Here is a 25,805-nt window from a genome sequence, read left to right on the forward strand (position 1 = left end):
TCACAACCTGGCCAAGCTGTGTAAGAGGAACTTCAGGATAACGTTTTGCACGGCACTGTATGTCCTTTAGAGCTGAGCAGATTACTAGAAGAGGAGTCAGTTATTCTTTCAATAGGTACTATTTCACCACCGTCAAGACCTGTTGTTGGGCCACCAAAGTCATTCCAATCTGACCAATGACAATTACATCCAGGGCTAAGAGTAAGGGTGCTTGTTTTTAACATTGTGGATGTTGGAGACGTTGTTGATGGCGTTGTAGATGTTTGTATTGTTGGAGTTGTAGGCATGCTTGTAATATTAGAGGAATTCTGGACTGAAGAAGTTTGAGTCAGTGGTGTAGTCATGCCAGTTGAAAATGTTGGTAAAGATGTAGACATTTTTGGAGTTGTGGGTATGCTTTTACCAGAAGACGAACTATGGACTTTTGTTGTAGTAACTTTTGGTGTAAACCTGCTTGTTGAAGAAACTAAAGGCGTGGCAGAAATTATTGTGGAAGTTGCTGCTGTAGTTGTTGATATGCTTATGCTTGTGGAGGAAATATGGCTTGTTGATGTCGTAGTTGGTGTTTTAGGCATGCTGCTTGAAAATGTTGATGGAGGTGTACTAGCAGAAATTGTTGTTAATGGATCTGTGGATATACGGGTAACTGTGGAGGAACTTTGGACTTCTAATGTTGTACTTGGTGACACAAGCATGCTTGTTGATGACACTGTTGTAGAATCTGTTCTTAAGGACTGTGTTGTGATGTTGCCACAGTTGTCATCACAACAGAATGCTCTGATCTCATAGTCATAACATTGCTGTGCAAGGCCTTGGTGTTTGTTCAAGCAAACTAATCCATCATTTGTATTGCATTTCACAACCTGGCCAAGCTGTGTAAGAGGAACTTCAGGATAACGTTTTGCACGGCACTGTATGTCCTTTAGAGCTGAGCAGATACTAGAAGAGGAGTCAGTTATTCTTTCAATAGATACTATTTCACCACCGTCAAGACCTGTTGTTGGGCCACCAAAGTCATTCCAATCTGACCAATGACAATTACACCCAGGGCTAAGAGTAAGGGTGCTTGTTTTTAATATTGTGGATGTTGGAGACATTGTTGATGGCGTTGTAGATGTTTGTATTGTTGGAGTTGTAGGCATGCTTGTAATATTAGAGGAATTCTGGACTGAAGAAGTTTGAGTCAGTGGTGTAGTCATGCCAGTTGAAAATGTTGGTAAAGATGTAGACATTTTTGGAGTTGTGGGTATGCTTTTACCAGAAGACGAACTATGGACTTTTGGTGTAGTAACTTTTGGTGTAAACCTGCTTGTTGAAGAAACTAAAGGCGTGGCAGAAATTATTGTGGAAGTTGCTGCTGTAGTTGTTGATATGCTTATGCTTGTGGAGGAAACATGACTTGTTGATGTCGTAGTTGGTGTTTTAGGCATGCTGCTTGAAAATGTTGATGAAGGTGTACTAGCAGAAATTGTTGTTAATGGATCTGTGGATATACGGGTAACTGTGGAGGAACTTTGGACTTCTAATGTTGTACTTGGTGACACAAGCATGCTTGTTGATGACACTGTTGTAGAATCTGTTCTTAAGGACTGTGTTGTGATGTTGCCACAGTTGTCATCACAACAGAATGCTCTGATCTCATAGTCATAACATTGCTGTGCAAGGCCTTGGTGTTTGTTCAAGCAAACTAATCCATCATTTGTATTGCATTTCACAACCTGGCCAAGCTGTGTAAGAGGAACTTCAGGATAACGTTTTGCACGGCACTGTATGTCCTTTAGAGCTGAGCAGATACTAGAAGAGGAGTCAGTTATTCTTTCAATAGATACTATTTCACCACCGTCAAGACCTGTTGTTGGGCCACCAAAGTCATTCCAATCTGACCAATGACAATTACACCCAGGGCTAAGAGTAAGGGTGCTTGTTTTTAATATTGTGGATGTTGGAGACATTGTTGATGGCGTTGTAGATGTTTGTATTGTTGGAGTTGTAGGCATGCTTGTAATATTAGAGGAATTCTGGACTGAAGAAGTTTGAGTCAGTGGTGTAGTCATGCCAGTTGAAAATGTTGGTAAAGATGTAGACATTTTTGGAGTTGTGGGTATGCTTTTACCAGAAGACGAACTATGGACTTTTGGTGTAGTAACTTTTGGTGTAAACCTGCTTGTTGAAGAAACTAAAGGCGTGGCAGAAATTATTGTGGAAGTTGCTGCTGTAGTTGTTGATATGCTTATGCTTGTGGAGGAAACATGACTTGTTGATGTCGTAGTTGGTGTTTTAGGCATGCTGCTTGAAAATGTTGATGAAGGTGTACTAGCAGAAATTGTTGTTAATGGATCTGTGGATATACGGGTAACTGTGGAGGAACTTTGGACTTCTAATGTTGTACTTGGTGACACAAGCATGCTTGTTGATGACACTGTTGTAGAATCTGTTCTTAAGGACTGTGTTGTGATGTTGCCACAGTTGTCATCACAACAGAATGCTCTGATCTCATAGTCATAACATTGCTGTGCAAGGCCTTGGTGTTTGTTCAAGCAAACTAATCCATCATTTGTATTGCATTTCACAACCTGGCCAAGCTGTGTAAGAGGAACTTCAGGATAACGTTTTGCACGGCACTGTATGTCCTTTAGAGCTGAGCAGATACTAGAAGAGGAGTCAGTTATTCTTTCAATAGATACTATTTCACCACCGTCAAGACCTGTTGTTGGGCCACCAAAGTCATTCCAATCTGACCAATGACAATTACACCCAGGGCTAAGAGTAAGGGTGCTTGTTTTTAATATTGTGGATGTTGGAGACATTGTTGATGGCGTTGTAGATGTTTGTATTGTTGGAGTTGTAGGCATGCTTGTAATATTAGAGGAATTCTGGACTGAAGAAGTTTGAGTCAGTGGTGTAGTCATGCCAGTTGAAAATGTTGGTAAAGATGTAGACATTTTTGGAGTTGTGGGTATGCTTTTACCAGAAGACGAACTATGGACTTTTGGTGTAGTAACTTTTGGTGTAAACCTGCTTGTTGAAGAAACTAAAGGCGTGGCAGAAATTATTGTGGAAGTTGCTGCTGTAGTTGTTGATATGCTTATGCTTGTGGAGGAAACATGACTTGTTGATGTCGTAGTTGGTGTTTTAGGCATGCTGCTTGAAAATGTTGATGAAGGTGTACTAGCAGAAATTGTGGTTAATGGATCTGTGGATATACGTGTAACTGTGGAGGAACTTTGGACTTCTAATGTTGTACTTGGTGACACAAGCATGCTTGTTGATGACATTGTTGTAGAATCTGTTCTTAAGGACTGTGTTGTGATGTTGCCACAGTTTTCATCACAACAGAATGCTCTGATCTCATAGTCATAACATTGCTGTGCAAGGCCTTGGTGTTTGTTCAAGCAAACTAATCCATCATTTGTATTGCATTTCACAACCTGGCCAAGCTGTGTAAGAGGAACTTCAGGATAACGTTTTGCACGGCACTGTATGTCCTTTAGAGCTGAGCAGATACTAGAAGAGGAGTCAGTTATTCTTTCAATAGATACTATTTCACCACCGTCAAGACCTGTTGTTGGGCCACCAAAGTCATTCCAATCTGACCAATGACAATTACATCCAGGGCTAAGAGTAAGGGTGCTTGTTTTTAACATTGTGGATGTTGGAGACGTTGTTGATGGCGTTGTAGATGTTTGTATTGTTGGAGTTGTAGGCATGCTTGTAATATTAGAGGAATTCTGGACTGAAGAAGTTTGAGTCAGTGGTGTAGTCATGCCAGTTGAAAATGTTGGTAAAGGTGTAGACATTTTTGGAGTTGTGGGTATGCTTTTACCAGAAGACGAACTATGGACTTTTGGTGTAGTAACTTTTGGTGTAAACCTGCTTGTTGAAGAAACTAAAGGCGTGGCAGAAATTATTGTGGAAGTTGCTGCTGTAGTTGTTGATATGCTTATGCTTGTGGAGGAAATATGGCTTGTTGATGTCGTAGTTGGTGTTTTAGGCATGCTGCTTGAAAATGTTGATGAAGGTGTACTAGCAGAAATTGTGGTTAATGGATCTGTGGATATACGTGTAACTGTGGAGGAACTTTGGACTTCTAATGTTGTACTTGGTGACACAAGCATGCTTGTTGATGACACTGTTGTAGAATCTGTTCTTAAGGACTGTGTTGTGATGTTGCCACAGTTGTCATCACAACAGAATGCTCTGATCTCATAGTCATAACATTGCTGTGCAAGGCCTTGGTGTTTGTTCAAGCAAACTAATCCATCATTTGTATTGCATTTCACAACCTGGCCAAGCTGTGTAAGAGGAACTTCAGGATAACGTTTTGCACGGCACTGTATGTCCTTTAGAGCTGAGCAGATACTAGAAGAGGAGTCAGTTATTCTTTCAATAGATACTATTTCACCACCGTCAAGACCTGTTGTTGGGCCACCAAAGTCATTCCAATCTGACCAATGACAATTACACCCAGGGCTAAGAGTAAGGGTGCTTGTTTTTAATATTGTGGATGTTGGAGACATTGTTGATGGCGTTGTAGATGTTTGTATTGTTGGAGTTGTAGGCATGCTTGTAATATTAGAGGAATTCTGGACTGAAGAAGTTTGAGTCAGTGGTGTAGTCATGCCAGTTGAAAATGTTGGTAAAGATGTAGACATTTTTGGAGTTGTGGGTATGCTTTTACCAGAAGACGAACTATGGACTTTTGGTGTAGTAACTTTTGGTGTAAACCTGCTTGTTGAAGAAACTAAAGGCGTGGCAGAAATTATTGTGGAAGTTGCTGCTGTAGTTGTTGATATGCTTATGCTTGTGGAGGAAACATGACTTGTTGATGTCGTAGTTGGTGTTTTAGGCATGCTGCTTGAAAATGTTGATGAAGGTGTACTAGCAGAAATTGTGGTTAATGGATCTGTGGATATACGTGTAACTGTGGAGGAACTTTGGACTTCTAATGTTGTACTTGGTGACACAAGCATGCTTGTTGATGACACTGTTGTAGAATCTGTTCTTAAGGACTGTGTTGTGATGTTGCCACAGTTGTCATCACAACAGAATGCTCTGATCTCATAGTCATAACATTGCTGTGCAAGGCCTTGGTGTTTGTTCAAGCAAACTAATCCATCATTTGTATTGCATTTCACAACCTGGCCAAGCTGTGTAAGAGGAACTTCAGGATAACGTTTTGCACGGCACTGTATGTCCTTTAGAGCTGAGCAGATACTAGAAGAGGAGTCAGTTATTCTTTCAATAGATACTATTTCACCACCGTCAAGACCTGTTGTTGGGCCACCAAAGTCATTCCAATCTGACCAATGACAATTACACCCAGGGCTAAGAGTAAGGGTGCTTGTTTTTAATATTGTGGATGTTGGAGACATTGTTGATGGCGTTGTAGATGTTTGTATTGTTGGAGTTGTAGGCATGCTTGTAATATTAGAGGAATTCTGGACTGAAGAAGTTTGAGTCAGTGGTGTAGTCATGCCAGTTGAAAATGTTGGTAAAGATGTAGACATTTTTGGAGTTGTGGGTATGCTTTTACCAGAAGACGAACTATGGACTTTTGGTGTAGTAACTTTTGGTGTAAACCTGCTTGTTGAAGAAACTAAAGGCGTGGCAGAAATTATTGTGGAAGTTGCTGCTGTAGTTGTTGATATGCTTATGCTTGTGGAGGAAACATGACTTGTTGATGTCGTAGTTGGTGTTTTAGGCATGCTGCTTGAAAATGTTGATGAAGGTGTACTAGCAGAAATTGTTGTTAATGGATCTGTGGATATACGGTAACTGTGGAGGAACTTTGGACTTCTAATGTTGTACTTGGTGACACAAGCATGCTTGTTGATGACACTGTTGTAGAATCTGTTCTTAAGGACTGTGTTGTGATGTTGCCACAGTTGTCATCACAACAGAATGCTCTGATCTCATAGTCATAACATTGCTGTGCAAGGCCTTGGTGTTTGTTCAAGCAAACTAATCCATCATTTGTATTGCATTTCACAACCTGGCCAAGCTGTGTAAGAGGAACTTCAGGATAACGTTTTGCACGGCACTGTATGTCCTTTAGAGCTGAGCAGATACTAGAAGAGGAGTCAGTTATTCTTTCAATAGATACTATTTCACCACCGTCAAGACCTGTTGTTGGGCCACCAAAGTCATTCCAATCTGACCAATGACAATTACACCCAGGGCTAAGAGTAAGGGTGCTTGTTTTTAATATTGTGGATGTTGGAGACATTGTTGATGGCGTTGTAGATGTTTGTATTGTTGGAGTTGTAGGCATGCTTGTAATATTAGAGGAATTCTGGACTGAAGAAGTTTGAGTCAGTGGTGTAGTCATGCCAGTTGAAAATGTTGGTAAAGATGTAGACATTTTTGGAGTTGTGGGTATGCTTTTACCAGAAGACGAACTATGGACTTTTGGTGTAGTAACTTTTGGTGTAAACCTGCTTGTTGAAGAAACTAAAGGCGTGGCAGAAATTATTGTGGAAGTTGCTGCTGTAGTTGTTGATATGCTTATGCTTGTGGAGGAAACATGACTTGTTGATGTCGTAGTTGGTGTTTTAGGCATGCTGCTTGAAAATGTTGATGAAGGTGTACTAGCAGAAATTGTTGTTAATGGATCTGTGGATATACGGGTAACTGTGGAGGAACTTTGGAGTTCTAATGTTGTACTTGGTGACACAAGCATGCTTGTTGATGACATTGTTGTAGAATCTGTTCTTAAGGACTGTGTTGTGATGTTGCCACAGTTTTCATCACAACAGAATGCTCTGATCTCATAGTCATAACATTGCTGTGCAAGGCCTTGGTGTTTGTTCAAGCAAACTAATCCATCATTTGTATTGCATTTCACAACCTGGCCAAGCTGTGTAAGAGGAACTCCAGGATAACGTTTTGCACGGCATTGTATGTCCTTTAGAGCTGAGCAGATGCTAGAAGAGGAGTCAGTTATTCTTTCAATAGGTACTATTTCACCACCGTCAAGACCTGTTGTTGGGCCACCAAAGTCATTCCAATCTGACCAATGACAATTACATCCAGGGCTAAGAGTAAGGGTGCTTGTTTTTAACATTGTGGATGTTGGAGACGTTGTTGATGGCGTTGTAGATGTTTGTATTGTTGGAGTTGTAGGCATGCTTGTAATATTAGAGGAATTCTGGACGGAAGAAGTTTGAGTCAGTGGTGTAGTCATGCCAGTTGAAAATGTTGGTAAAGGTGTAGACATTTTTGGAGTTGTGGGTATGCTTTTACCAGAAGACGAACTATGGACTTTTGGTGTAGTAACTTTTGGTGTAAACCTGCTTGTTGAAGAAACTAAAGGCGTGGCAGAAATTATTGTGGAAGTTGCTGCTGTAGTTGTTGATATGCTTATGCTTGTGGAGGAAATATGGCTTGTTGATGTCGTAGTTGGTGTTTTAGGCATGCTGCTTGAAAATGTTGATGAAGGTGTACTAGCAGAAATTGTGGTTAATGGATCTGTGGATATACGTGTAACTGTGGAGGAACTTTGGACTTCTAATGTTGTACTTGGTGACACAAGCATGCTTGTTGATGACATTGTTGTAGAATCTGTCCTTAAGGACTGTGTTGTGATGTTGCCGCAGTTTTCATCACAACAGAATGCTCTGATCTCATAGTCATAACATTGCTGTGCAAGGCCTTGGTGTTTGTTCAAGCAAACTAATCCATCGTTTGTATTGCATTTCACAACCTGGCCAAGCTGTGTAAGAGGAACTCCAGGATAACGTTTTGCACGGCATTGTATGTCCTTTAGAGCTGAGCAGATGCTAGAAGAGGAGTCAGTTATTCTTTCAGTAGGTACTATTTCACCACCGTCAAGACCTGTTGTTGGGCCACCAAAGTCATTCCAATCTGACCAATGACAATTACATCCAGGGCTAAGAGTAAGGGTGCTTGTTTTTAACATTGTGGATGTTGGAGACGTTGTTGATGGCGTTGTAGATGTTTGTATTGTTGGAGTTGTAGGCATGCTTGTAATATTAGAGGAATTCTGGACGGAAGAAGTTTGAGTCAGTGGTGTAGTCATGCCAGTTGAAAATGTTGGTAAAGGTGTAGACATTTTTGGAGTTGTGGGTATGCTTTTACCAGAAGACGAACTATGGACTTTTGGTGTAGTAACTTTTGGTGTAAACCTGCTTGTTGAAGAAACTAAAGGCGTGGCAGAAATTATTGTGGAAGTTGCTGCTGTAGTTGTTGATATGCTTACACTTGTGGAGGAAATATGGCTTGTTGATGTCGTAGTTGGTGTTTTAGGTGTGTTGCTTGAAAATGTTGATGAAGGTGTACTAGTTGAAATTGTTGTTAATGGATCTGCTGATATATTTTTAACGATTGAGGAACTTTGGACTTCTAATGTTGTACTTGGTGACACAAGCATGCTTGTTGATGACATTGTTGTAGAATCTGTCCTTAAGGACTGTGTTGTGATGTTGCCGCAGTTTTCATCACAACAGAATGCTCTGATCTCATAGTCATAACATTGCTGAGCAAGGCCTTGGTGTTTGTTCAAGCAAACTAATCCATCGTTTGTATTGCATTTCACAACCTGGCCAAGCTGTGTAAGAGGAACTCCAGGATAACGTTTTGCACGGCATTGTATGTCCTTTAGAGCTGAGCAGATGCTAGAAGAGGAGTCAGTTATTCTTTCAATAGGTACTATTTCACCACCGTCAAGACCTGTTGTTGGGCCACCAAAGTCATTCCAATCTGACCAATGACAATTACATCCAGGGCTAAGAGTAAGGGTGCTTGTTTTTAATATTGTGGATGTTGGAGAAATTGTTGATGGTGTTGTAGATGTTGGTGTTGTTGGAGTTGTAGGCATGTTTGTGATATTAGAGGAATTCTGGACTGAAGACGTTTTAGTCAGTGGTGTAGTCATGCCAGTTGAAAATGTTGGTGAAGATGTAGGCATTTTTGGAGTTGTTGGTATGCTTTTACCAGTAGAGGAACTATGGACTTTTTGTGTAGTAACTTTTGGTGTAAACCTGCTTGTTGAAGAAACTAAAGGCATGGCAGAAATTATTGTGGAAGTTGCTGCTGTAGTTGTTGATATGCTTACACTTGTGGAGGAAATATGGCTTGTTGATGTCGTAGTTGGTGTTTTAGGTGTGTTGCTTGAAAATGTTGATGAAGGTGTACTAGTTGAAATTGTTGTTAATGGATCTGCTGATATATTTTTAACGATTGAGGAACTTTGGACTTCTAATGTTGTACTTGGTGACACAAGCATGCTTGTTGATGACATTGTTGTAGCATCTGTCCTTACGGACTGTGTTGTGATATTGTCACAGTTTTCATCACAACAGAATGCTCTGATCTCATAGTCATAACATTGCTGAGCAAGGCCTTGGTGTTTGTTCAAGCAAACTAATCCATCGTTTGTATTGCATTTCACAACCTGGCCAAGCTGTGTAAGAGGAACTCCAGGATAACGTTTTGCACGGCATTGTATGTCCTTTAGAGCTGAGCAGATGCTAGAAGAGGAGTCAGTTATTCTTTCAATAGGTACTATTTCACCACCGTCAAGACCTGTTGTTGGGCCACCAAAGTCATTCCAATCTGACCAATGACAATTACATCCAGGGCTAAGAGTAAAGGTGCTTGTTTTGAATATTGTGGATGTTGGAGAAGTTGTTGATGGAGTTGTAGATGTTTGTGTTGTCGGAGTTGTAGGCATGCTTGTAATATTAGAGGAATTCTGGACTGAAGAAGTTTTAGTCAGTGGTGTAGTCATGCCAGTTGAAAACGTTGGTGAAGATGTAGACATTTTTGGAGTTGTGGGTATGCTTTTACCAGTAGAGGAACTATGGACTTTTGATGTAGTAACTTTTGGTGTAAATCTGCTTGTTGAAGAAACTAAAGGCATGGCAGAAATTATTGTGGAAGTTTCTGCTGTAGTTGTTAATATGCTTATGCTTGTGGAGGAAATTGTTGCTGTCCTAGTTGGTGGTGTAGTCATGCTGTTTGAAAAACTTTGTGAATGTGTACCCGCAGAATTTGTTGATGCATCTGTTGAAATGCTTGTAACGGTTGAGACACTTTGGGCTGCTGTTTTTGTACTTGGTTGTAGACGCATGCTTGTTGATGACATTGTTGTAGCAGGTGTATTTAAGGACTGATTTGTGATGTTACCACAGTTTTCATCACAACAGAATGCTCTAATCTCATAGTCATAGCATTGCTGTGCAAGGCCTTGGTGTTTGTTCAAGCAAACTAGTCCATCTTTCATATTACATTTCACAACCTGTCCAAGCTGTGAAAGAGGAACTCCAGGATAAAGTTTTGCACGGCATTGTACTTCCTTTACTGCTGAGCATATCCCTGGAGTGGCGTCAGTTATTCTTTCAATAGGTACAACTTCACCACCTTCAGGACCTTTTGTTGGAGCACCATAATTGTTCCAATCTGACCAATGGCAAATACATCCAGGGGTAGGAGTAAGAATGGTTGTTTTCAGTGTTGTTGATGTTGGAGAAGCTTCTGCTGAAGCACTTGTAGTAACCGCTTTTGTTGACAGTGTTGTTGATTTGCTTTTAACAGTGTAGGATTTCTGAACTGTTGGTGTTGGTAGTGGTATAGGCGTGCTATTTGACAAACTTGGTGAAGGTGTAGAAGTAGACGTTGTTTTTGGAGTTGTAGATAGGCTTGTAGTAGTGGGGGATGTACTGAATGAAAATAAACTCTTTGTTGTAACAGTTTCTGTAGTGTATTTGGCTGACATTCCTGGAGCAGTTGTCTCTGCAATAAAATATTTAAAATTAAAACACTTACCCCCGGTTTCACAGATAAGGCTTAAGCTAGTCCTAGAAAAAAATGCATGTTTGCACTGTTTTAACTGAAAGCAACTTGTACTGACATATCTTAAAATATGTCAGTGTCATTGTTTTATGTCAAGATGCACACCAGTAATGTTTTCTCAAGTGTACTTAAAAGTTACTTTAAGTGCTCAAGTGTACTTAAAAGTTACTTAAATATCCTAATTAAACTAAGGACTAATCCTGGCTTAGGCTAAGCTCGGTCTGTGAAACCGTGCCATAATGTAATATGAACATATGATTGTACAACGATAATTAAATCTAAATTATCAAAGATAATTTTACTTTACGACTTACTTACATTACGTCCTTTGCTGCAACAAATTTCAAGCAGTGATGCAGCATCTGCTTTCTCAATCCTTGTGATTGGAGTATGACTCACAAACATTTAATATTTTTACTTTAAAGAGGTTTTGGAGATGGGACTAACTATGGTATTAATGTCTATCATTGATGGTGAATGTCTCGGTTACAAAGGTAACTCTCGTTCCCTGAAGGAGGGAATGGAGACGTACGTTGGAGAGACGAATAGGAATCTCGCCAGAGAGGCCAATCTACTTCGAGTGTAACTAAAACGAGCCAATGCACATTGGCATGCAATCAAAGCAGCAGCTGCTGTGCCACGCAGCACGGGTATTTAAAGAGCAGCAGGTGCAATGGCTCGGGAGGCTCTCTTTGTGAGGCGGCCCGTAGCGGGGTCTTAGTGTGCTGCGCAACACCTACTTGGTTCCACGGATGGGCAGAGGGTGCAGGAGAGGCTTTGGTTGCCTTCTCAAACCACGCGCTGCTGCCCACTGGCGATAGAAGAGGGGGATGAGAGTGGAGAGGTTTCCTCCCACTGCTCTCTCAGCCCTCTTCGAACCCAGAGATGAAGAAAACTGCTCTTTTGTTGAAAATTTGGGAACAGAAATAAAAAAAAAACCAAAGGATTTACCACCTGGCCTTCCTCCGGGGGAGGGAGTGGTGCTGTCACCATCTCCAAAAGAGCAGTCCCTTCCATCTGTGGATCGCCCGTCCTAGGGCCTCTTGCCTTTGGTCTTGCCTCCCTTCTTGGTGGATGCCTGGATGGGCTGGGCGACTGGCTTTATGGCGCTGCTTGGATGGAGGCTGCTGCTGCGGTGCGGGAGCGGGGGCGGCTGCAGCAGCTGCTTGCCTGGGCAGGATGTGGCTGATGGCCTCAGACTGCTTCTGTACAGCCAAAAACTGCTGGGCGAAGTTCTTGACCGCATACCCAAAGAGGCTGGTCTGGGACACGTGGGAATTAAGGAACTTGACTTTGTCTGTATCCTTCATGTCGGCCAGACACAGCCAGAGATGGCGTTTCTGGACCACCAGCTTGGACATCGCATAACCCACTGACCGCGCCGTGACTTTTGTTGCACGAAGCACAAGGTCCGTTGCGGCACTAAATTCCTGAAGAACTTGTGGATCATGACCACCCTCGTGCAGGTCCTTCAGTGCCTTGGCCTGATGAACCTGCAACAATGCCATAGCGTGTAAGGCAGAGGCGGCTTCCCCACAGGCCTGGTAAGCCTTGCTGGTAAGATCTGACGAGTGCTTATAGGCCCCGGAAGGGAGACACGCCACTCGGGGGTGCTCCAAAGGATACGGCTGGTGCACACCTTTGAGATGGCCAAGCACGCTCCCTCGGCAGCTCTACTGGCTGCAGAGTGAAGGATGAGTGAGGGTTCCTAGGGGGTTGGTTCCCCGAAGGAAGTATGCTCACTGTAATCCTCAGGTCAGTGGTACCACTGCCCGAAGCAACCCTCTGAGGAGGATTGGAATGAGGCAGCGGCACCGGAACTCCACCTATTTTCAGGAACTGAAGTCTCGACCACAATTCCGAGATGGTCATCTTCCCACAGTGGGTGCATGACTCATCCACAAACGCTGCCTCAGCGTGCTTGACTCCCAGAGACGTGATACAGTGCTTGTGACCATCCCTCGGCGCCAGGTAACGACCGCATCCAGAAACACACAAGTCATCTGAATGTCATCTTTAAAAAGACGCAAGCTCTACTTGTGTAAGCTCTTTCAGGGACTTGCTCTGTTTAAGTGCCGAAGCACACAGGGGAACGATCGCAGCAACACAGACAGGGAAATGCGCAGCCTGTCGTATGCTTCCTTCTCTTTAAAGCAGGGGTGTCCAAACTCGGTCCTGGAGGGCCACTGTCCTGCAGAGTTTAGCTCCAACTAACCACAACACACCTGCCTGGAAGTTTCCAGTATGCCTAAAAACCTTGATTATCTGGTTCAGGTGTGTTTAATTGGGGTTGGAGCTAAACTCTCCAGGACAGTGGCCCTCCAGGAGCAGGATTGGACACCCCTGCTTTAAAGGCACTGTCTTACTGGCTGTAAAAACAGCCATTGGCTCAAAAGAAGGCAAAAAATAAAGGATACAAAAAAGGAAAATAGAAGGAGATCAACCCCGCTGCTACACTGTCCGCAAACTCTGAAGAACACTGACTCTTTTAGAAACAGCGCTTTGTAGAGAGCAGAAAACATGAATGAACCACTCAGTTCTGAAGCAAAAAGCTAAAGAATGCATTGCACCGGCTGCTCATTAAGTACCCACACTGCGTGGCACAGCAGCTGCTGCAAATGATTGCATGCCAATGTGCATTGGCTCATTTTGGTTACACTTAAAGTAGATTGGCCTCTCTGGCAAGATTCCTATTCGAATGGGAACTGTACAGTACATTGTAAGGAACCATTTCATCCTCATTACACACAAAACTATCAACAAGTTATTAACTGCAACAATCAGTCCTCCACTTTTGAGTATGCAGGCAAATTCTGACAAAATATTGTTTCCCCTAAATAATTAGAAGTAAACTGAAACTTCCAACTTTTTGATGTTTTTTTTTTTCAATGGCAACAAAATATATTGCATTGCCCTCTTTCAAAAATATCAACTTTTAACTCATAGAGACCAAAAACTATAAAATCTAAAAACTTTTTGTACTTGAGAAGATAGTAGTACCTGTTGTTTTACTGGAGAAGTCAAATACAGTAGTTGGAATATAGGTTGTTGTTGGATGTGATGTTTGACAAGTATATGAAGCTTTTTGAATTATTCCATGTTCTTTACAGACAGCTGTCATGCAGCTGCCAAGTCCATCTGTAGTATTATATATTGTATCGCCATACAGATATTTCTTCCCTTTGAATGTACAGGTGCAAGCTGCAAATTTATGAATAAGGACATTTACTCAATCAGTTAAGTGCCTAAGTAAAGATGAAGGAAACCAGAGGCTTAAATATAAGGCTTAAACTTACCTGTTGAATTGTAATTGCATTTGATCTCCATGTAATCGCAATAGCTATAAGAATAAACAATTTTACAATTAAAATAAGATTTTATGACAGTAGGATGTAATTTTTAACATGAAATGATAGCATACCATATTTGACAGTTTTCTTCTGAAGGAACTATCTCTTGATTGCGGTAACGTTCCCCCTGTTTATCATAGCAGCCACACTGGTCGCTTTTAACACATTTCATTGTATCCTCATCAAAGTAAGGATGTCCAGGGGGACATTTGGGGTAACAACCTTAGAAAAAAAGTTGGGGGGGGGGGGTTGTAACAACATATACAAAACACAGAATTAATTATGTTGCATCTATGTGACACAGAGGCACACTGTTTGAGAAGCCCTCCAAAATAGGCTATCCCCCATGCTTCATCTTCTTGGTATTTAAAAGGGATATTCTGTATTTTAAAAAATGAATAAAAAAAAAAAAAAAAAAAGATATGAGTATTTCTAGCTAGCAGGACAATACTGATGAAGCAAAATATTAATGGCCAAGGGGGTGGCATTTTTTGTGGAAGACACAAAGTACACAAACTGTTTGGTCAAACAAAAGAATTAAGATGAAATCAACAATTTTATTCTTGCCTGTACGTTATACAAGCTAAAACATGCATTAGCTTAGACAAGCTATGTTATAGTACACACACACAAAAAAAAACAAAAAAAACAAAAAAAAAAAATAGATCAAGGGCAAACAGAAATGTTTATAGAAATGATACATAATTATATACAGAATTATGGGGGGGGGGGGGGGTCACGTGATGCTGATAGCAGAGTAGCAGCTTGACGCTTGGTCTCTTGCAGCTCGTTGATGTTTTCAGGATTTTAACTAAGACATATAACAACTGAATGGCTGGAAGATATTTTGGAAAGATACCAGATTATGCCTAGTAAGCTTTCAGCGAAATCTTCTAAATCGGCAGAGAATAGATCACCTCAAGTCTGGGCCGGGCTGAGATTGACAGTTTGGTGGAAAGAATATCATATGAGGTGCTTGAAGGTGTTGAAACTTCCTTCAACAAAAAGATCGACCCAGTCCTATTATAGCTCGATGCCTGTTCTTCGAAAACAGAGGTGCTGGAAATGAAAATTGCTGAGATGGAGGGCTGGGTCTCGGACGCCATGCCTTCGTACAGTCCCAGGTGAAAAAAAGTACACTTCTATAATGTACTTAAAGTTCTCTATTTTCGCACACTAATTTTGTAAATAATATACTAAAAATTCTTCTTTAGTACTTCTTAAGATAATCTTAAGAACATCTAAGTGTACTCAACTGTGCTATTTTGAGACACCATGAAATATGAACTAAAATCTTTAAATATTTAAAACATAAATTTAGTTACCACTTGTAGTACACTATGGTTTCAAATGTACAATAAGTAGTATCTAAATACATTTTTTAAATGTAAGCTGAAACCCAACATGGGTGTAACAGACCAAGGCCAGCCCCTTTGTTCAGTTCATGGTTCTTTCTAGTTCTATTGTGTATATGGTTTTCTAAAGAAGGAATGAGTCCATATTTCCCTGTTACAAGAAACCCATGTATTGCCTGATGAGCATTCTAAGTTAAAAACGTGACTGGGTTGGACTGGTATTTAACTCCTCTTTTACTAGTAAAAGCAGCGGGGTTCTCATTTTAATCAATAAGCACTTGCCATTATAAGAAGTCAAAACAATCTCTGACAAATTGGGCAGATTTTTCACGTTTATCAAGAGCATCTCTTTTTGGTCGAGGAATATCTCTCTTAAATATATACTTTCCTCTCCTATTTTACTTTCTCCTATTATACTTTCTCCTATTTTTCACCTATTTCTATCTACTTTTCTAAATTTATAGATTGTCTTTGCAACAACACTGCAATAGTGAGGGATTTTCATTGTATTTTCTCTTCAATATTGGATAGCTCTCCATCAACACAGAATCAAACATCGAAAAGAGCTAAAGCCATATTGGACACTTGTAATGAACTTGATCTGGTGGAATCCTGGCACGTGTTAAGCCTTGTTTACACTGCACGCATCTGCGGCACGTTACGGCTCCGACAAGGTTTTGTCATGTGGAAAAAGCCTTGGTTCCTGTCCCAGGGACCCGTGCTGGGGACTTCTTGTCATCGCGTAAATCTTACGAGGGATGCTTCCTTCATGGGCTGGGGGGCGATCATGAGTGGTTGCTCAGCTCAGGGTTTATGGGAGGACCATCAGCTCTCCTGGCACATAAATCGGCTGGAGATGATGGCGGTATTTCTTGCACTGAAATATTTCCTCCCAGACCTGAGGGGCCATCACGTGTTGGTCCGCACGGACAACACGACGGTGGTGTCATACATCAAACATCAGGGGGGTCTGCGGTCTCGCCAACTTTGCAACTTGGCCCGTCGGATCCTCCTGTGGGCCCAGGGAAAGCTCCTCTCACTGAGAGCAGCTTATATTCCAGGGCATCAAAATGTGGGAGCAGACGCCCTGTCGAGGCAGGGGCCGAGGCCTGGGGAATGGAGACTCCACACTGAGGTGGTGGAGCTCATCTGGAAAAATTTCGGTCAAGCAGAAGTCGACCTATTTGCTTCGGGAGAGTCAACCCAGTGTCCACTGTGGTACTCCCTAACGCACCCAGCACCTCTGTGTCTGGATGCTATGGTACAGACATGGCCGATGCTACGTCTGTATGCATTTCCCCCGGTCACGCTGCTCCCGGGAGTTCTGGAAAAAGTACGCCAGGAAGGAGTCAGCCTAATACTGGTGGCCCCGTACTGGCCGACCAGGATATGGTTTGCGGACCTAGTGTCTCTATTAGACTGCTCTCCAATGGAGCTTCCTCTCAAGCAGGACCTCCTGTCTCAAGCCGGCGGCACGATACTCCATCCCCGCCCAGAGCTATGAAAACTGTGGGCCTGGCCTCTGTGGGGGCCAAGGCTCATAGATTCCGGTCTCCCAACCAAGGTTGTGGAGACCATTCTTCATTCCAGAGCTCCCTCCACAAGGAAGCTATATGCATACAAATGGAAGTTGTTGTTTTTTTACTTGGTGTAGTCAACGCAATACGGACCCTGTCCAGTCATCTATTAGCCTGGTGCTTCAGTTCCTCCAAGAAAAGTTCTCGGAAGGGTTATCTCCTTCGACATTGAAGGTTTATGTAGCAACCATCTCAGCTTATCATGCTTCTTTGGGGGGTTCCTCGGTGGGTCGAGACCCCCTTGTCATACGTTTCATTTGTGGCACACTGAGGCTGAGGCCTGCAGAGCGTACGAGAACTCCAGCCTGGGACTTGGCTATAGTGTTAGAGGGGCTAGCTGAGGCTCCCTTCGAACCACTAGAGGAAGTTTCAGAAAAGTTCCTCACTCTAAAGACAATATTCCTTCTTGCAATCTCATCTCTTAAAAGAATAGGAGATTTACAAGCATTGTCGGTTGCTCCTTCGTGCTCCTGGTATGGTTAAGGCTTTCCTACACACTAGACCTGACTACGTGCCAAAGGTCCCCACCAACGTCCCGGGTCCTGAGCTGCGCGTCTTGGACACGGCGTCCGTCAAAAATAGGCGAGGTGCCTATCTTTAGCGAAGCGACACGGCGAGCCGTTTCTGGGACGCTTCTAAAACACACCACGGCGCAGCTGGTGTAAACACGAGCATTGACTAGAGTGGCCGCGTATCAGCTCCGGTAGCCGCATTGCAGCCGTAAAGCCCTGGGTATACTTCACTTTCCGTGCCCGTGTTCCGTGTCGCGTCCGCGCATCTTTCAAAGTATACTAAACCACAGATGCTCACGGATGACCGAGTTCGACACATGCGCAGTACAATTTTTTCTATACTCTTTACCAGACATTGTGTCATCAATGGGACATTCACTGGGCAGGATCGGAGGAGAAAAATAGTGCATCCACCATTGCAACATAGTTCAGAATATACACCAAGAGAACAGGAATCAAAAACGATGGAGAAGGCATGCTTCTGAGTTTACTTGTCTTGTTTTTGAATCGCTCTTTACACACTCTTCTTTGACGACTGCACATGGTGGCAGATTTCAAAACACTGCAACAAGCATCGGGGCACAATGAATCAGTGTATCGAATCATGATTCAGATCGCGTGTCAAATAGTGTGAAGCAGTGTTTTGAAATCGGCCATCACTATATAAGTCATTATTTTGTTTTTTTGGCGCACCAAAAATATTCTCGTCGCTTTATAATATTAATATTGAGCCATTGTACTCACATGAACTGATTTAAATATGTTTTTAGTACCCTTATGGATCTTGAGAGCGGAAATGTCATTGCTCCCTACGAAGGCCTCACGGAGCCATCGGACATATTAACTTTATTCATCATTTTTCATTATACAGCCTTGATGTCTTGGTTATATCCCTAGATGCTGAATAGGTGTTTGATCATTTGGAACAGCCTTATCTTTTTTTACTCTTACAAAATTTGGGTTTGGGAAGGATTTCATTAAATGGATCCAGATATTATATACTTCCCCTCTCTCAGCCGTAATTACTAATGTATGAAGTCTAACAACTTTAAAATTGAACGGGGGAATAGACAAGGGTTTCCCATGAGCCTGTTATTATTTGCCTTAGCCATGGAACCTTTGGCGGTTAATATAAGAAAAGATACAAAAATTAAATGTATTATTTTAAAGGATCGGCAGCATAAAATTTTATTGCATGCTGACGATGTTTTGCTTTATTTAGAGTCTTCTAAACAATCTATTCCTAAACTTGTTGATTGATTAATGATTATGGTTCCGTTTCCAGCTGCAAGATAAACTTTTCTAAAAGTGAAGCCATGCCCCTCAATAGATCACATAATATACTTAGATCCAAGTATATTGTATGCATTTCGTTGGTCACCTACTGGATTTTCTTATTCGGGTTTAAGGGTAAGTTCACAGGGATCCATGAAAATGACTAAAAACACTGTATTATGCATGCCAGGTCAGTAGTTGGCGATGTAACTTTGTAAAGAAAGACTACACGTCAGCACACATACACATTCTTTTCACCATTTCACAGATTCGCATTTTTGTTGTTGACACAGAGATGATAATGGTATTGTTTTAAAAAACGTGCACTTTGAAAGCCGTTCTCAAAAGTTTGCATTTTCAGAACCTCAAATCGCCATTGTCATGTAAATGAACGGCCAAAACGCATACAAAGTTTTCCATTTTTAGCTGAAAAAGGCATCATGTAAACAGCCCCTTAAATGTGTCCCCTCAAATATCAGACTTATATTAGTCTAAATTTTGTTCCCCTTTTCACAGTCAGTAAAACACAATCTTAATAGGTGGTCTGGCCTCCCCCAATCTTTATTGGCCCTTTATTCATGTCATTAAGCTGAATATTCTTACACAGAAAAAAAAGTCAGTTAAATGATATTTCTATAATTTTATTAATTTGGACTAAAAAAGACCTAGACTATGTTACAGGTTTTGACCGGAATCCACTTGGATTGGATGTGAAGCTGCGTTCCTGAATGGGTTTTCTCTGTGTAAATTACTGTATACCTCTGCTGCTAAAGTTTTGGCTTTGACCAAAGGTAATATTATTTTAAAGAATATGTTGAATACCTGGTGACAAATTAGCAAACTGGAAGGTTATGGTAATCGTCTTTCTCTGTTAACTCCTCTTCATGATAACCCTGATTTCCCACCTGGCCTTTGGGCTGCTCTTGTTGACTCACTCATCGTTTTATCTTCTAAACTTAGCTTGGATAAAAGTGTCCAAGTACAACACTCTGGAGTTGATGTATACATTTTTGTTATTTCTTCAATGGTACATTACATTGTGCTTTCCGTTTTCTCTGTATTTTTATTTTTATTTTATTTTTTTTGGGGGGGGGGGTATTTTGTCGGCACTTGCTGTAAATCTGTTTTACCATGCTTTGCACTAAAAAGGCATATAAATATATACTTAAAAAAAACACAACATTAAGGGAGTTGTAATATATTATGATATCGTAAATAGTCCAGTACCAATATCTCTATGACACACCAAAATAGTAGATGGCAGTATTTCAGCAGCAAAAGAGAAAGAAATGGATATGGATATTCGTGCAGTTAGCTTTTTGCTCGAGCAGGGGGATCACTCCCTCAAGGACCACACGAGGGACTTCATAGGCTACTTTCAGACTGTCAGTCCAAATCCGATTTTTGTGCATATTCGATTGAATTCCAATCAGATTTAGAAAGTGTGGAAAAAATAAAATGTGTTTTTAATCCTGTTTAATCCTACATTTCAGTCTGACCACTCTTATTGTATTTTCCGTGGATTATGTGATTTTCTCACATCACATATATAAAACTCATGTCAGAAACATGCTGAGAGTCGCTGCAGAAACAAGGTTAGGTTGTGTTGTTGCAAAATGCCAGACGAGCATAAAAAATGACAATATACTGGAGACATGTTTTGATACCAGCCTCCTACATTTCTCCTGCTGCCTCATAAGACAGTAGTTCAGTGTGGTGGCTACACGTCGTCATGTTGTTCACTGCCTATGTGGAGTAGGTGCTGGCTCAGTGTGACCCAACATTCACTGTCTGCCCCTTTGATGTGGACAGCACCAACTCCACCATAGACTAAGAGCCTTCAGCCATATCTGAAATGGACCAGATGCCAGAGCCCACCATAGACTGCAGAGCCCACCATGAAGCAAGAGCCAGAGTGTTTGCCAGAGGCCAATTTCGTTGCTAAACCAGAGCCCATCACAGAGTCTGAATAGGTGCATGAGCGTCTGTCACAGAGAGGATTTTATTGGAGTTCATCAGCATGGATTGGAGCCCCACCCACACTCCAGTAACTGAGGGCCATTTAATGAGCTGGGTCACCTAAGTATTATTAATGAGCTGTATGATGAAATGTTTCAAGATCTCCAGTCTTGCAGCTGGTCCCGTCTAGTCCCAAGTCATCTTCATCTCTGCTGGTTCAGCCCAGTCCCAAGTCTCCTTTATCTCTGCTGATTCAGCCCAGTTCCAAGCAGTCTTCGTTGCTGCTGATTCAGCCCCATCCCAAGTCGCCTTCACAAAGATGGGAACTCAAGTTAGTGACTCGGACTTGAGTTGCACTCGAATCGCATTTTAATAGGCTTCAGACTTGACTAGGACTTGACCTGAGATGACTTCAGACTTGACTTGACTCAACACAAGGGACTTGTGAATATTTTAAAAACAAGTTTAAAAACAATAAAAAGTATTCTGTCCTTAACTACTGATAAAATAAATAAAGAATTTGTGTTTTATCTGAATGGTTTTATAATATCTGTGTATATTTCACTATGTGTCATTGTAGATTGGACCTTTGTCATAGAATTTGATTACGTATGTCTGTGTACAGTATTGCGCATAAACTCCGAAATGTCATAAGAGTCTCATGAAACATGACGGGAGCCACTGCGCCATATGTTCTCACATTTGGGTTTATTAACATGTCAGATTGGCTAAATGCAAAGAATGTGTGAAAACAATTAAAGACACCAGAACGACAACATCAAATTTTATGAGACATCGCTTCCAAAATGGCTAGTCACATTAACTCACACAGCTAGCTATTATACTGTAGCGTAGCTGCATGGCTCCTTTCGATCGCCAGCCTGGTAAAATAAAACAAAAAAATGTAACCTATAAACCTAGCACTGTTTATCAATCTTTTTGTAGTATATGCAGTGTCTAAACAGATGATAGAAAGATCATATTATTTTGTCTATATAATATAACTTGGATAAAAAATAGGATTTGAGTATGAAAATTTATTTTATCTATTTTTTTTTTCTTATTTTTTTTTCAAATGACTTGAGGCTCGACTCAGACTCGTGACAAAAGGCTCCAGACTTAACTCAGATTCCCTATCCCTCCTTCTCTGCCAAAGCCATCCAGTTCCTTGGACTTGTCTCCACTGTCTCCCTTCAGCTCCTCCTTCAGTGGTTCTGCCCTGCTGTTTGGCTCCACCTTGGGTTTCCCAGTTATCAGCTCCGCATTGGCCTATGGATCCCTCAGCTCCACCTCCGATCCATAGGCTCCACCTTGGCTCAATGCTCCCTCGGCTCCAAAAAGGTTTGTCATCCCTCAGACTCCGCTAGGCTCCCCTCTGGCTCAACCTTGGTCTATAGTCAGTATGGCTCTGCTTCGAACTTCCGGATCTCTGTCTTCTCCTTGACCATCCACCCCTCTGGCTCTGCTGTTCTCCTCCCTCCCTCTGGTTCCGCCATGGTCCTCAGTTGCACCGACTCCACCTCAGACTGCCAGGCTTACCTCTCCACCTCAGTCCTGCATGGTTGCGGCTCTGCTTTGGCCCTCCAGGTTTTCTGCGTTACCCTGTGTCTTTGTCTCGGTTTCACCTGGGTCTCCTCCCATCACAAATTTACCTCTATCAGTCAGGCTCCTGATTCCATCCAGGCTCCTATCACCATCAGTTCCACCATGGACCTTTGTCCTGGCTCTGCCCTGGGTCATCCTCTGGCTACTCCCTCCTTCTTCTGTTGTCCTTTTAAAGCACAAGGATGTACTTTCCAGGGGAGGTGTGTTATGTCACAGTCAAGTCATGTTTAGTTTCTGTATCATGTCTTGTTTAGTTTAATAGTTTCGTTGTCATGTTGTGTTTTGTTTTTAGGTTGTTGTTTTCTTTGTCACCGTTTTTGGCTGAGGTCTCAATCATTTGTTACTATGGTTTCTGATTAGTGCACAGCTGTTCCCTGTTTCTTTGATTACCATTCTCAGTGTATTTAAGCCCTGTTTCCTCAGTTCTGTGTTCGTTGTTGAAGTTTATGGAAGTTGTGCAGTGTGTTCTCACTTTTTTTTGGTTTATTTAATCTTTTGTTCCATGTATGTGTCACGCATCTCTCTTTATTGGATTTGTTACACGCAACCGATGTGAGCAACCACAGTGTTCTTTTAGTGTTCTTTTTGTTGTTCCTTAAAATTTCAATAGCTATTAGAATCATAATATTATTATTATTGTGAATTCTTTTGACCAAGACAATCATGTGGAGAAAATGTTATCTGTGACATTCCAGCCCTACACAACAATATCCACAACTATTTGTTTGAACCACAACATACCATTTTTGGATTAAAAAGTGTTTTTGTTGTTTTCATCTATGAAAAAAAAATTACCTTCAAGTGCAAGTATCTGACTTGAGCACTGCCCAGTTGGATTTCTGCAGGTCTGCATACAGGGAGCTCCGCAAGGTTTGTAATGCCACTCGCATTCATCCGAAGGGTTGTAATAATCACAGAACATTGCTGTAAGGAAAAAAAGAAAGAAAACGGGGAAAAAAAATTTTTTTGTGCTGGTCTCTTTTATGGATGAATGAATGAGGCATTTAAATAGCACTTTACTACTGTACACCCAAAGTGCTTTATCAGGAGATCTCTCCTCAACCACCACCAGTGTGCAGGATCCACTTGGATGATACGGAGGCAGCCACAGAACAACGGCTTCAGTGCACTCACCACACACCAGCTAGGTGGAGAGGAGAGAGAGTGATAGAGCCAATTGAAAGCATGAGAATTAATATTAGGTGGCCATGATTGATAAAGGCCAATGGAGGGAATTTGGCCAGGATACCGGGGTTACACCCCTACTCTTTTACAAGAGGTGGCATGGGATTTTTAATGAACAGAGACCCAGGACCTGGTTTAACATCTCATCCGAAGGATGGTGCCTGTTACAGTATAGTGTCCCTGACCACACAGACCACAGGGTGAGCACCTCCTGCTGGCCTCACTAACACCTCTTCCAGCAGCAACCTGTTTTTTGTTTTCCCAGGAGGTCTCCCATTCTGGTACTAACCAGGCTCAACTCTGCTTAGCTTCAGTGGACAACCAGTCTTGGTCTATAGGGTGATATGGCTGCTGGATACATTTTTTTTATTTAATTTTTTTTTTTTCAGTGAATCAAATTAAGCTGAGAAAATGATCAGTGACTCACGGCATATTTTAGGTGTTCTCCAGGCAACACAGGTTCCAGCCTCATTACAGGCTTGTGCATAGGCTGCTATAGCAGCGCACAAACAGTCACGATCCCCACCACTATCACAAGCACATGAGTCTCTCACACAAGCATCATAAAAATGACTGGGATCCACCTTAATAGGACAAATGAAATTTGATTATTTATAAAAGAACAACAGGGTATTGTACATGCTCACTGTGCTGTGTTAACTTACTTGAGAATGACATGTTGTAAAAACTTGACTTTTAATGATACTACATTCTTTCTGAGCCCATAATTCCCTGTAAGGGTTATTTGAGCAGGGATTTCTAATTTCCATAGCAACAGGACAGCTAGAGGATTCTTTCCAATCATTTCCAAAGTCCAAGGGTTTAATTACCACCTTCTGACTTCTCAACATGAAGTCATTGTTTGCGTTCCCATCATAGTTCCCGCAAAGACCACAAACAGAACCCTGTGATGGAACAAGATGCATATTAACTATATATATATCGCTATCTAACGCTATCAAAATATATAAAAAATATATCAAAAAAATTTAACAGCCCTTCAAGACAACTAAATGTAAACAATAAACTGTATTCTCTGAAGCATACATTTTTGTACTGTAGCCTCTGAGGCAGTTATTCAGTCAATGACTCTATATTTATTTCTCACCTTAAAGTTTGGACTGAGTTTGATAAACATATTTGTCCTTTGGTCCCACATGACAATTAGACCATTATTTGCCTCAATGACCATGTAAATTCCTCTTTTCCAAATTTGATAAGGAATGTCCACTCCCTCATCTCTATGAAGAATCTGATAACTTCCATCCATCAATTTGAACTCCTTGTTCTAAAAGAGTGAAATATGTTTATCAGCCACATGTGATCTGTTTATACATATATTTATATATAAACAAAAAGGACTTTCACCCCAAGGAAGACTCTGACAGCCTTAGAGCAAGTGGTGCCAGTAGTTCCACATGGTACGTTTTCGGTGAGAACTCTGAAAGTACCACTGGCATTGGCATGACCACAATAATCCTGTATAAATCACACAAATTTGTTTCTGCATTTGTATTAAAACTGATTATCTTTTTTTCTTACAGTTATTTTTTTAATAACATTAGAGATATTGCTGGACTAAGCTTGGGGTTTTTCATTCTCAATTACAGCTATATTTAATATCATTATTATTATCATTATTTTAATAATGTTATCATAAAACATTTGTAGGCAGAATTTTATGTAAGCAAATGAAACCAAAGTGTATTGTGTCTTCTATAGATTAATTCTGTACTTACTCTGATTAATGTGTATTCGCAGTCTCCATCAAAAGTGTATCTTTTCCCATCAAATGTAATGTAATGGCCGTCTCCGTAAACTGTGCAGGTTCCATGGCATAGATCTGTGGTACATTGCCATTTGCTATCCTTACAGGTACTGCACATACAGATATAAGTGTTGATATAAGTATAAATTAGTATTATACAAGTTGGTTATTTTGTATGAATGTGTATGATCAGATTTTTCATTTGTGATTTTCAACTTTACTTTGTAGGTAAAAAGTTATCAAGAAGGTCCACCCCTAAATCTAACCTTCAGGTGACCATAAGCAGATTGTACAAATAGAAAATAGACAAGCTTGAAAGAAAAAGAAAAAAAAAAATATATAAGAGACAAGATAAGAGGATTTAGAGAAAACACACTATATAGATGCATAAGTGTATAAGAGAATTA

The 25,805-nt window shown here is 41.2% G+C and overlaps 1 protein-coding gene across 1 annotated transcript in view; it reads right to left on the reverse strand.

The window, feature by feature from the left end:
* Positions 1–25,805, reverse strand: part of LOC125263977 (mucin-5B-like) — an 83,513-nt gene that overhangs the window by 32,650 nt on the left and 25,058 nt on the right. Inside the window, exons 9-17 of the mRNA XM_048183179.1 lie at positions 25,370–25,508; positions 24,999–25,109; positions 24,739–24,918; positions 24,296–24,535; positions 24,058–24,214; positions 23,241–23,369; positions 14,234–14,384; positions 14,109–14,152; positions 13,813–14,013 (exon numbers count right to left, since the gene is read on the reverse strand). Coding sequence (XP_048039136.1) covers positions 13,813–14,013; positions 14,109–14,152; positions 14,234–14,384; positions 23,241–23,369; positions 24,058–24,214; positions 24,296–24,535; positions 24,739–24,918; positions 24,999–25,109; positions 25,370–25,508 — 1,352 coding nt within the window. The remainder of the gene's footprint in view (positions 1–13,812; positions 14,014–14,108; positions 14,153–14,233; positions 14,385–23,240; positions 23,370–24,057; positions 24,215–24,295; positions 24,536–24,738; positions 24,919–24,998; positions 25,110–25,369; positions 25,509–25,805) is intronic.

Source organism: Megalobrama amblycephala, linkage group LG3 (assembly GCF_018812025.1).
Source record: "Megalobrama amblycephala isolate DHTTF-2021 linkage group LG3, ASM1881202v1, whole genome shotgun sequence".
NCBI classification, from domain to species: Eukaryota; Metazoa; Chordata; class Actinopteri; order Cypriniformes; family Xenocyprididae; genus Megalobrama; species Megalobrama amblycephala.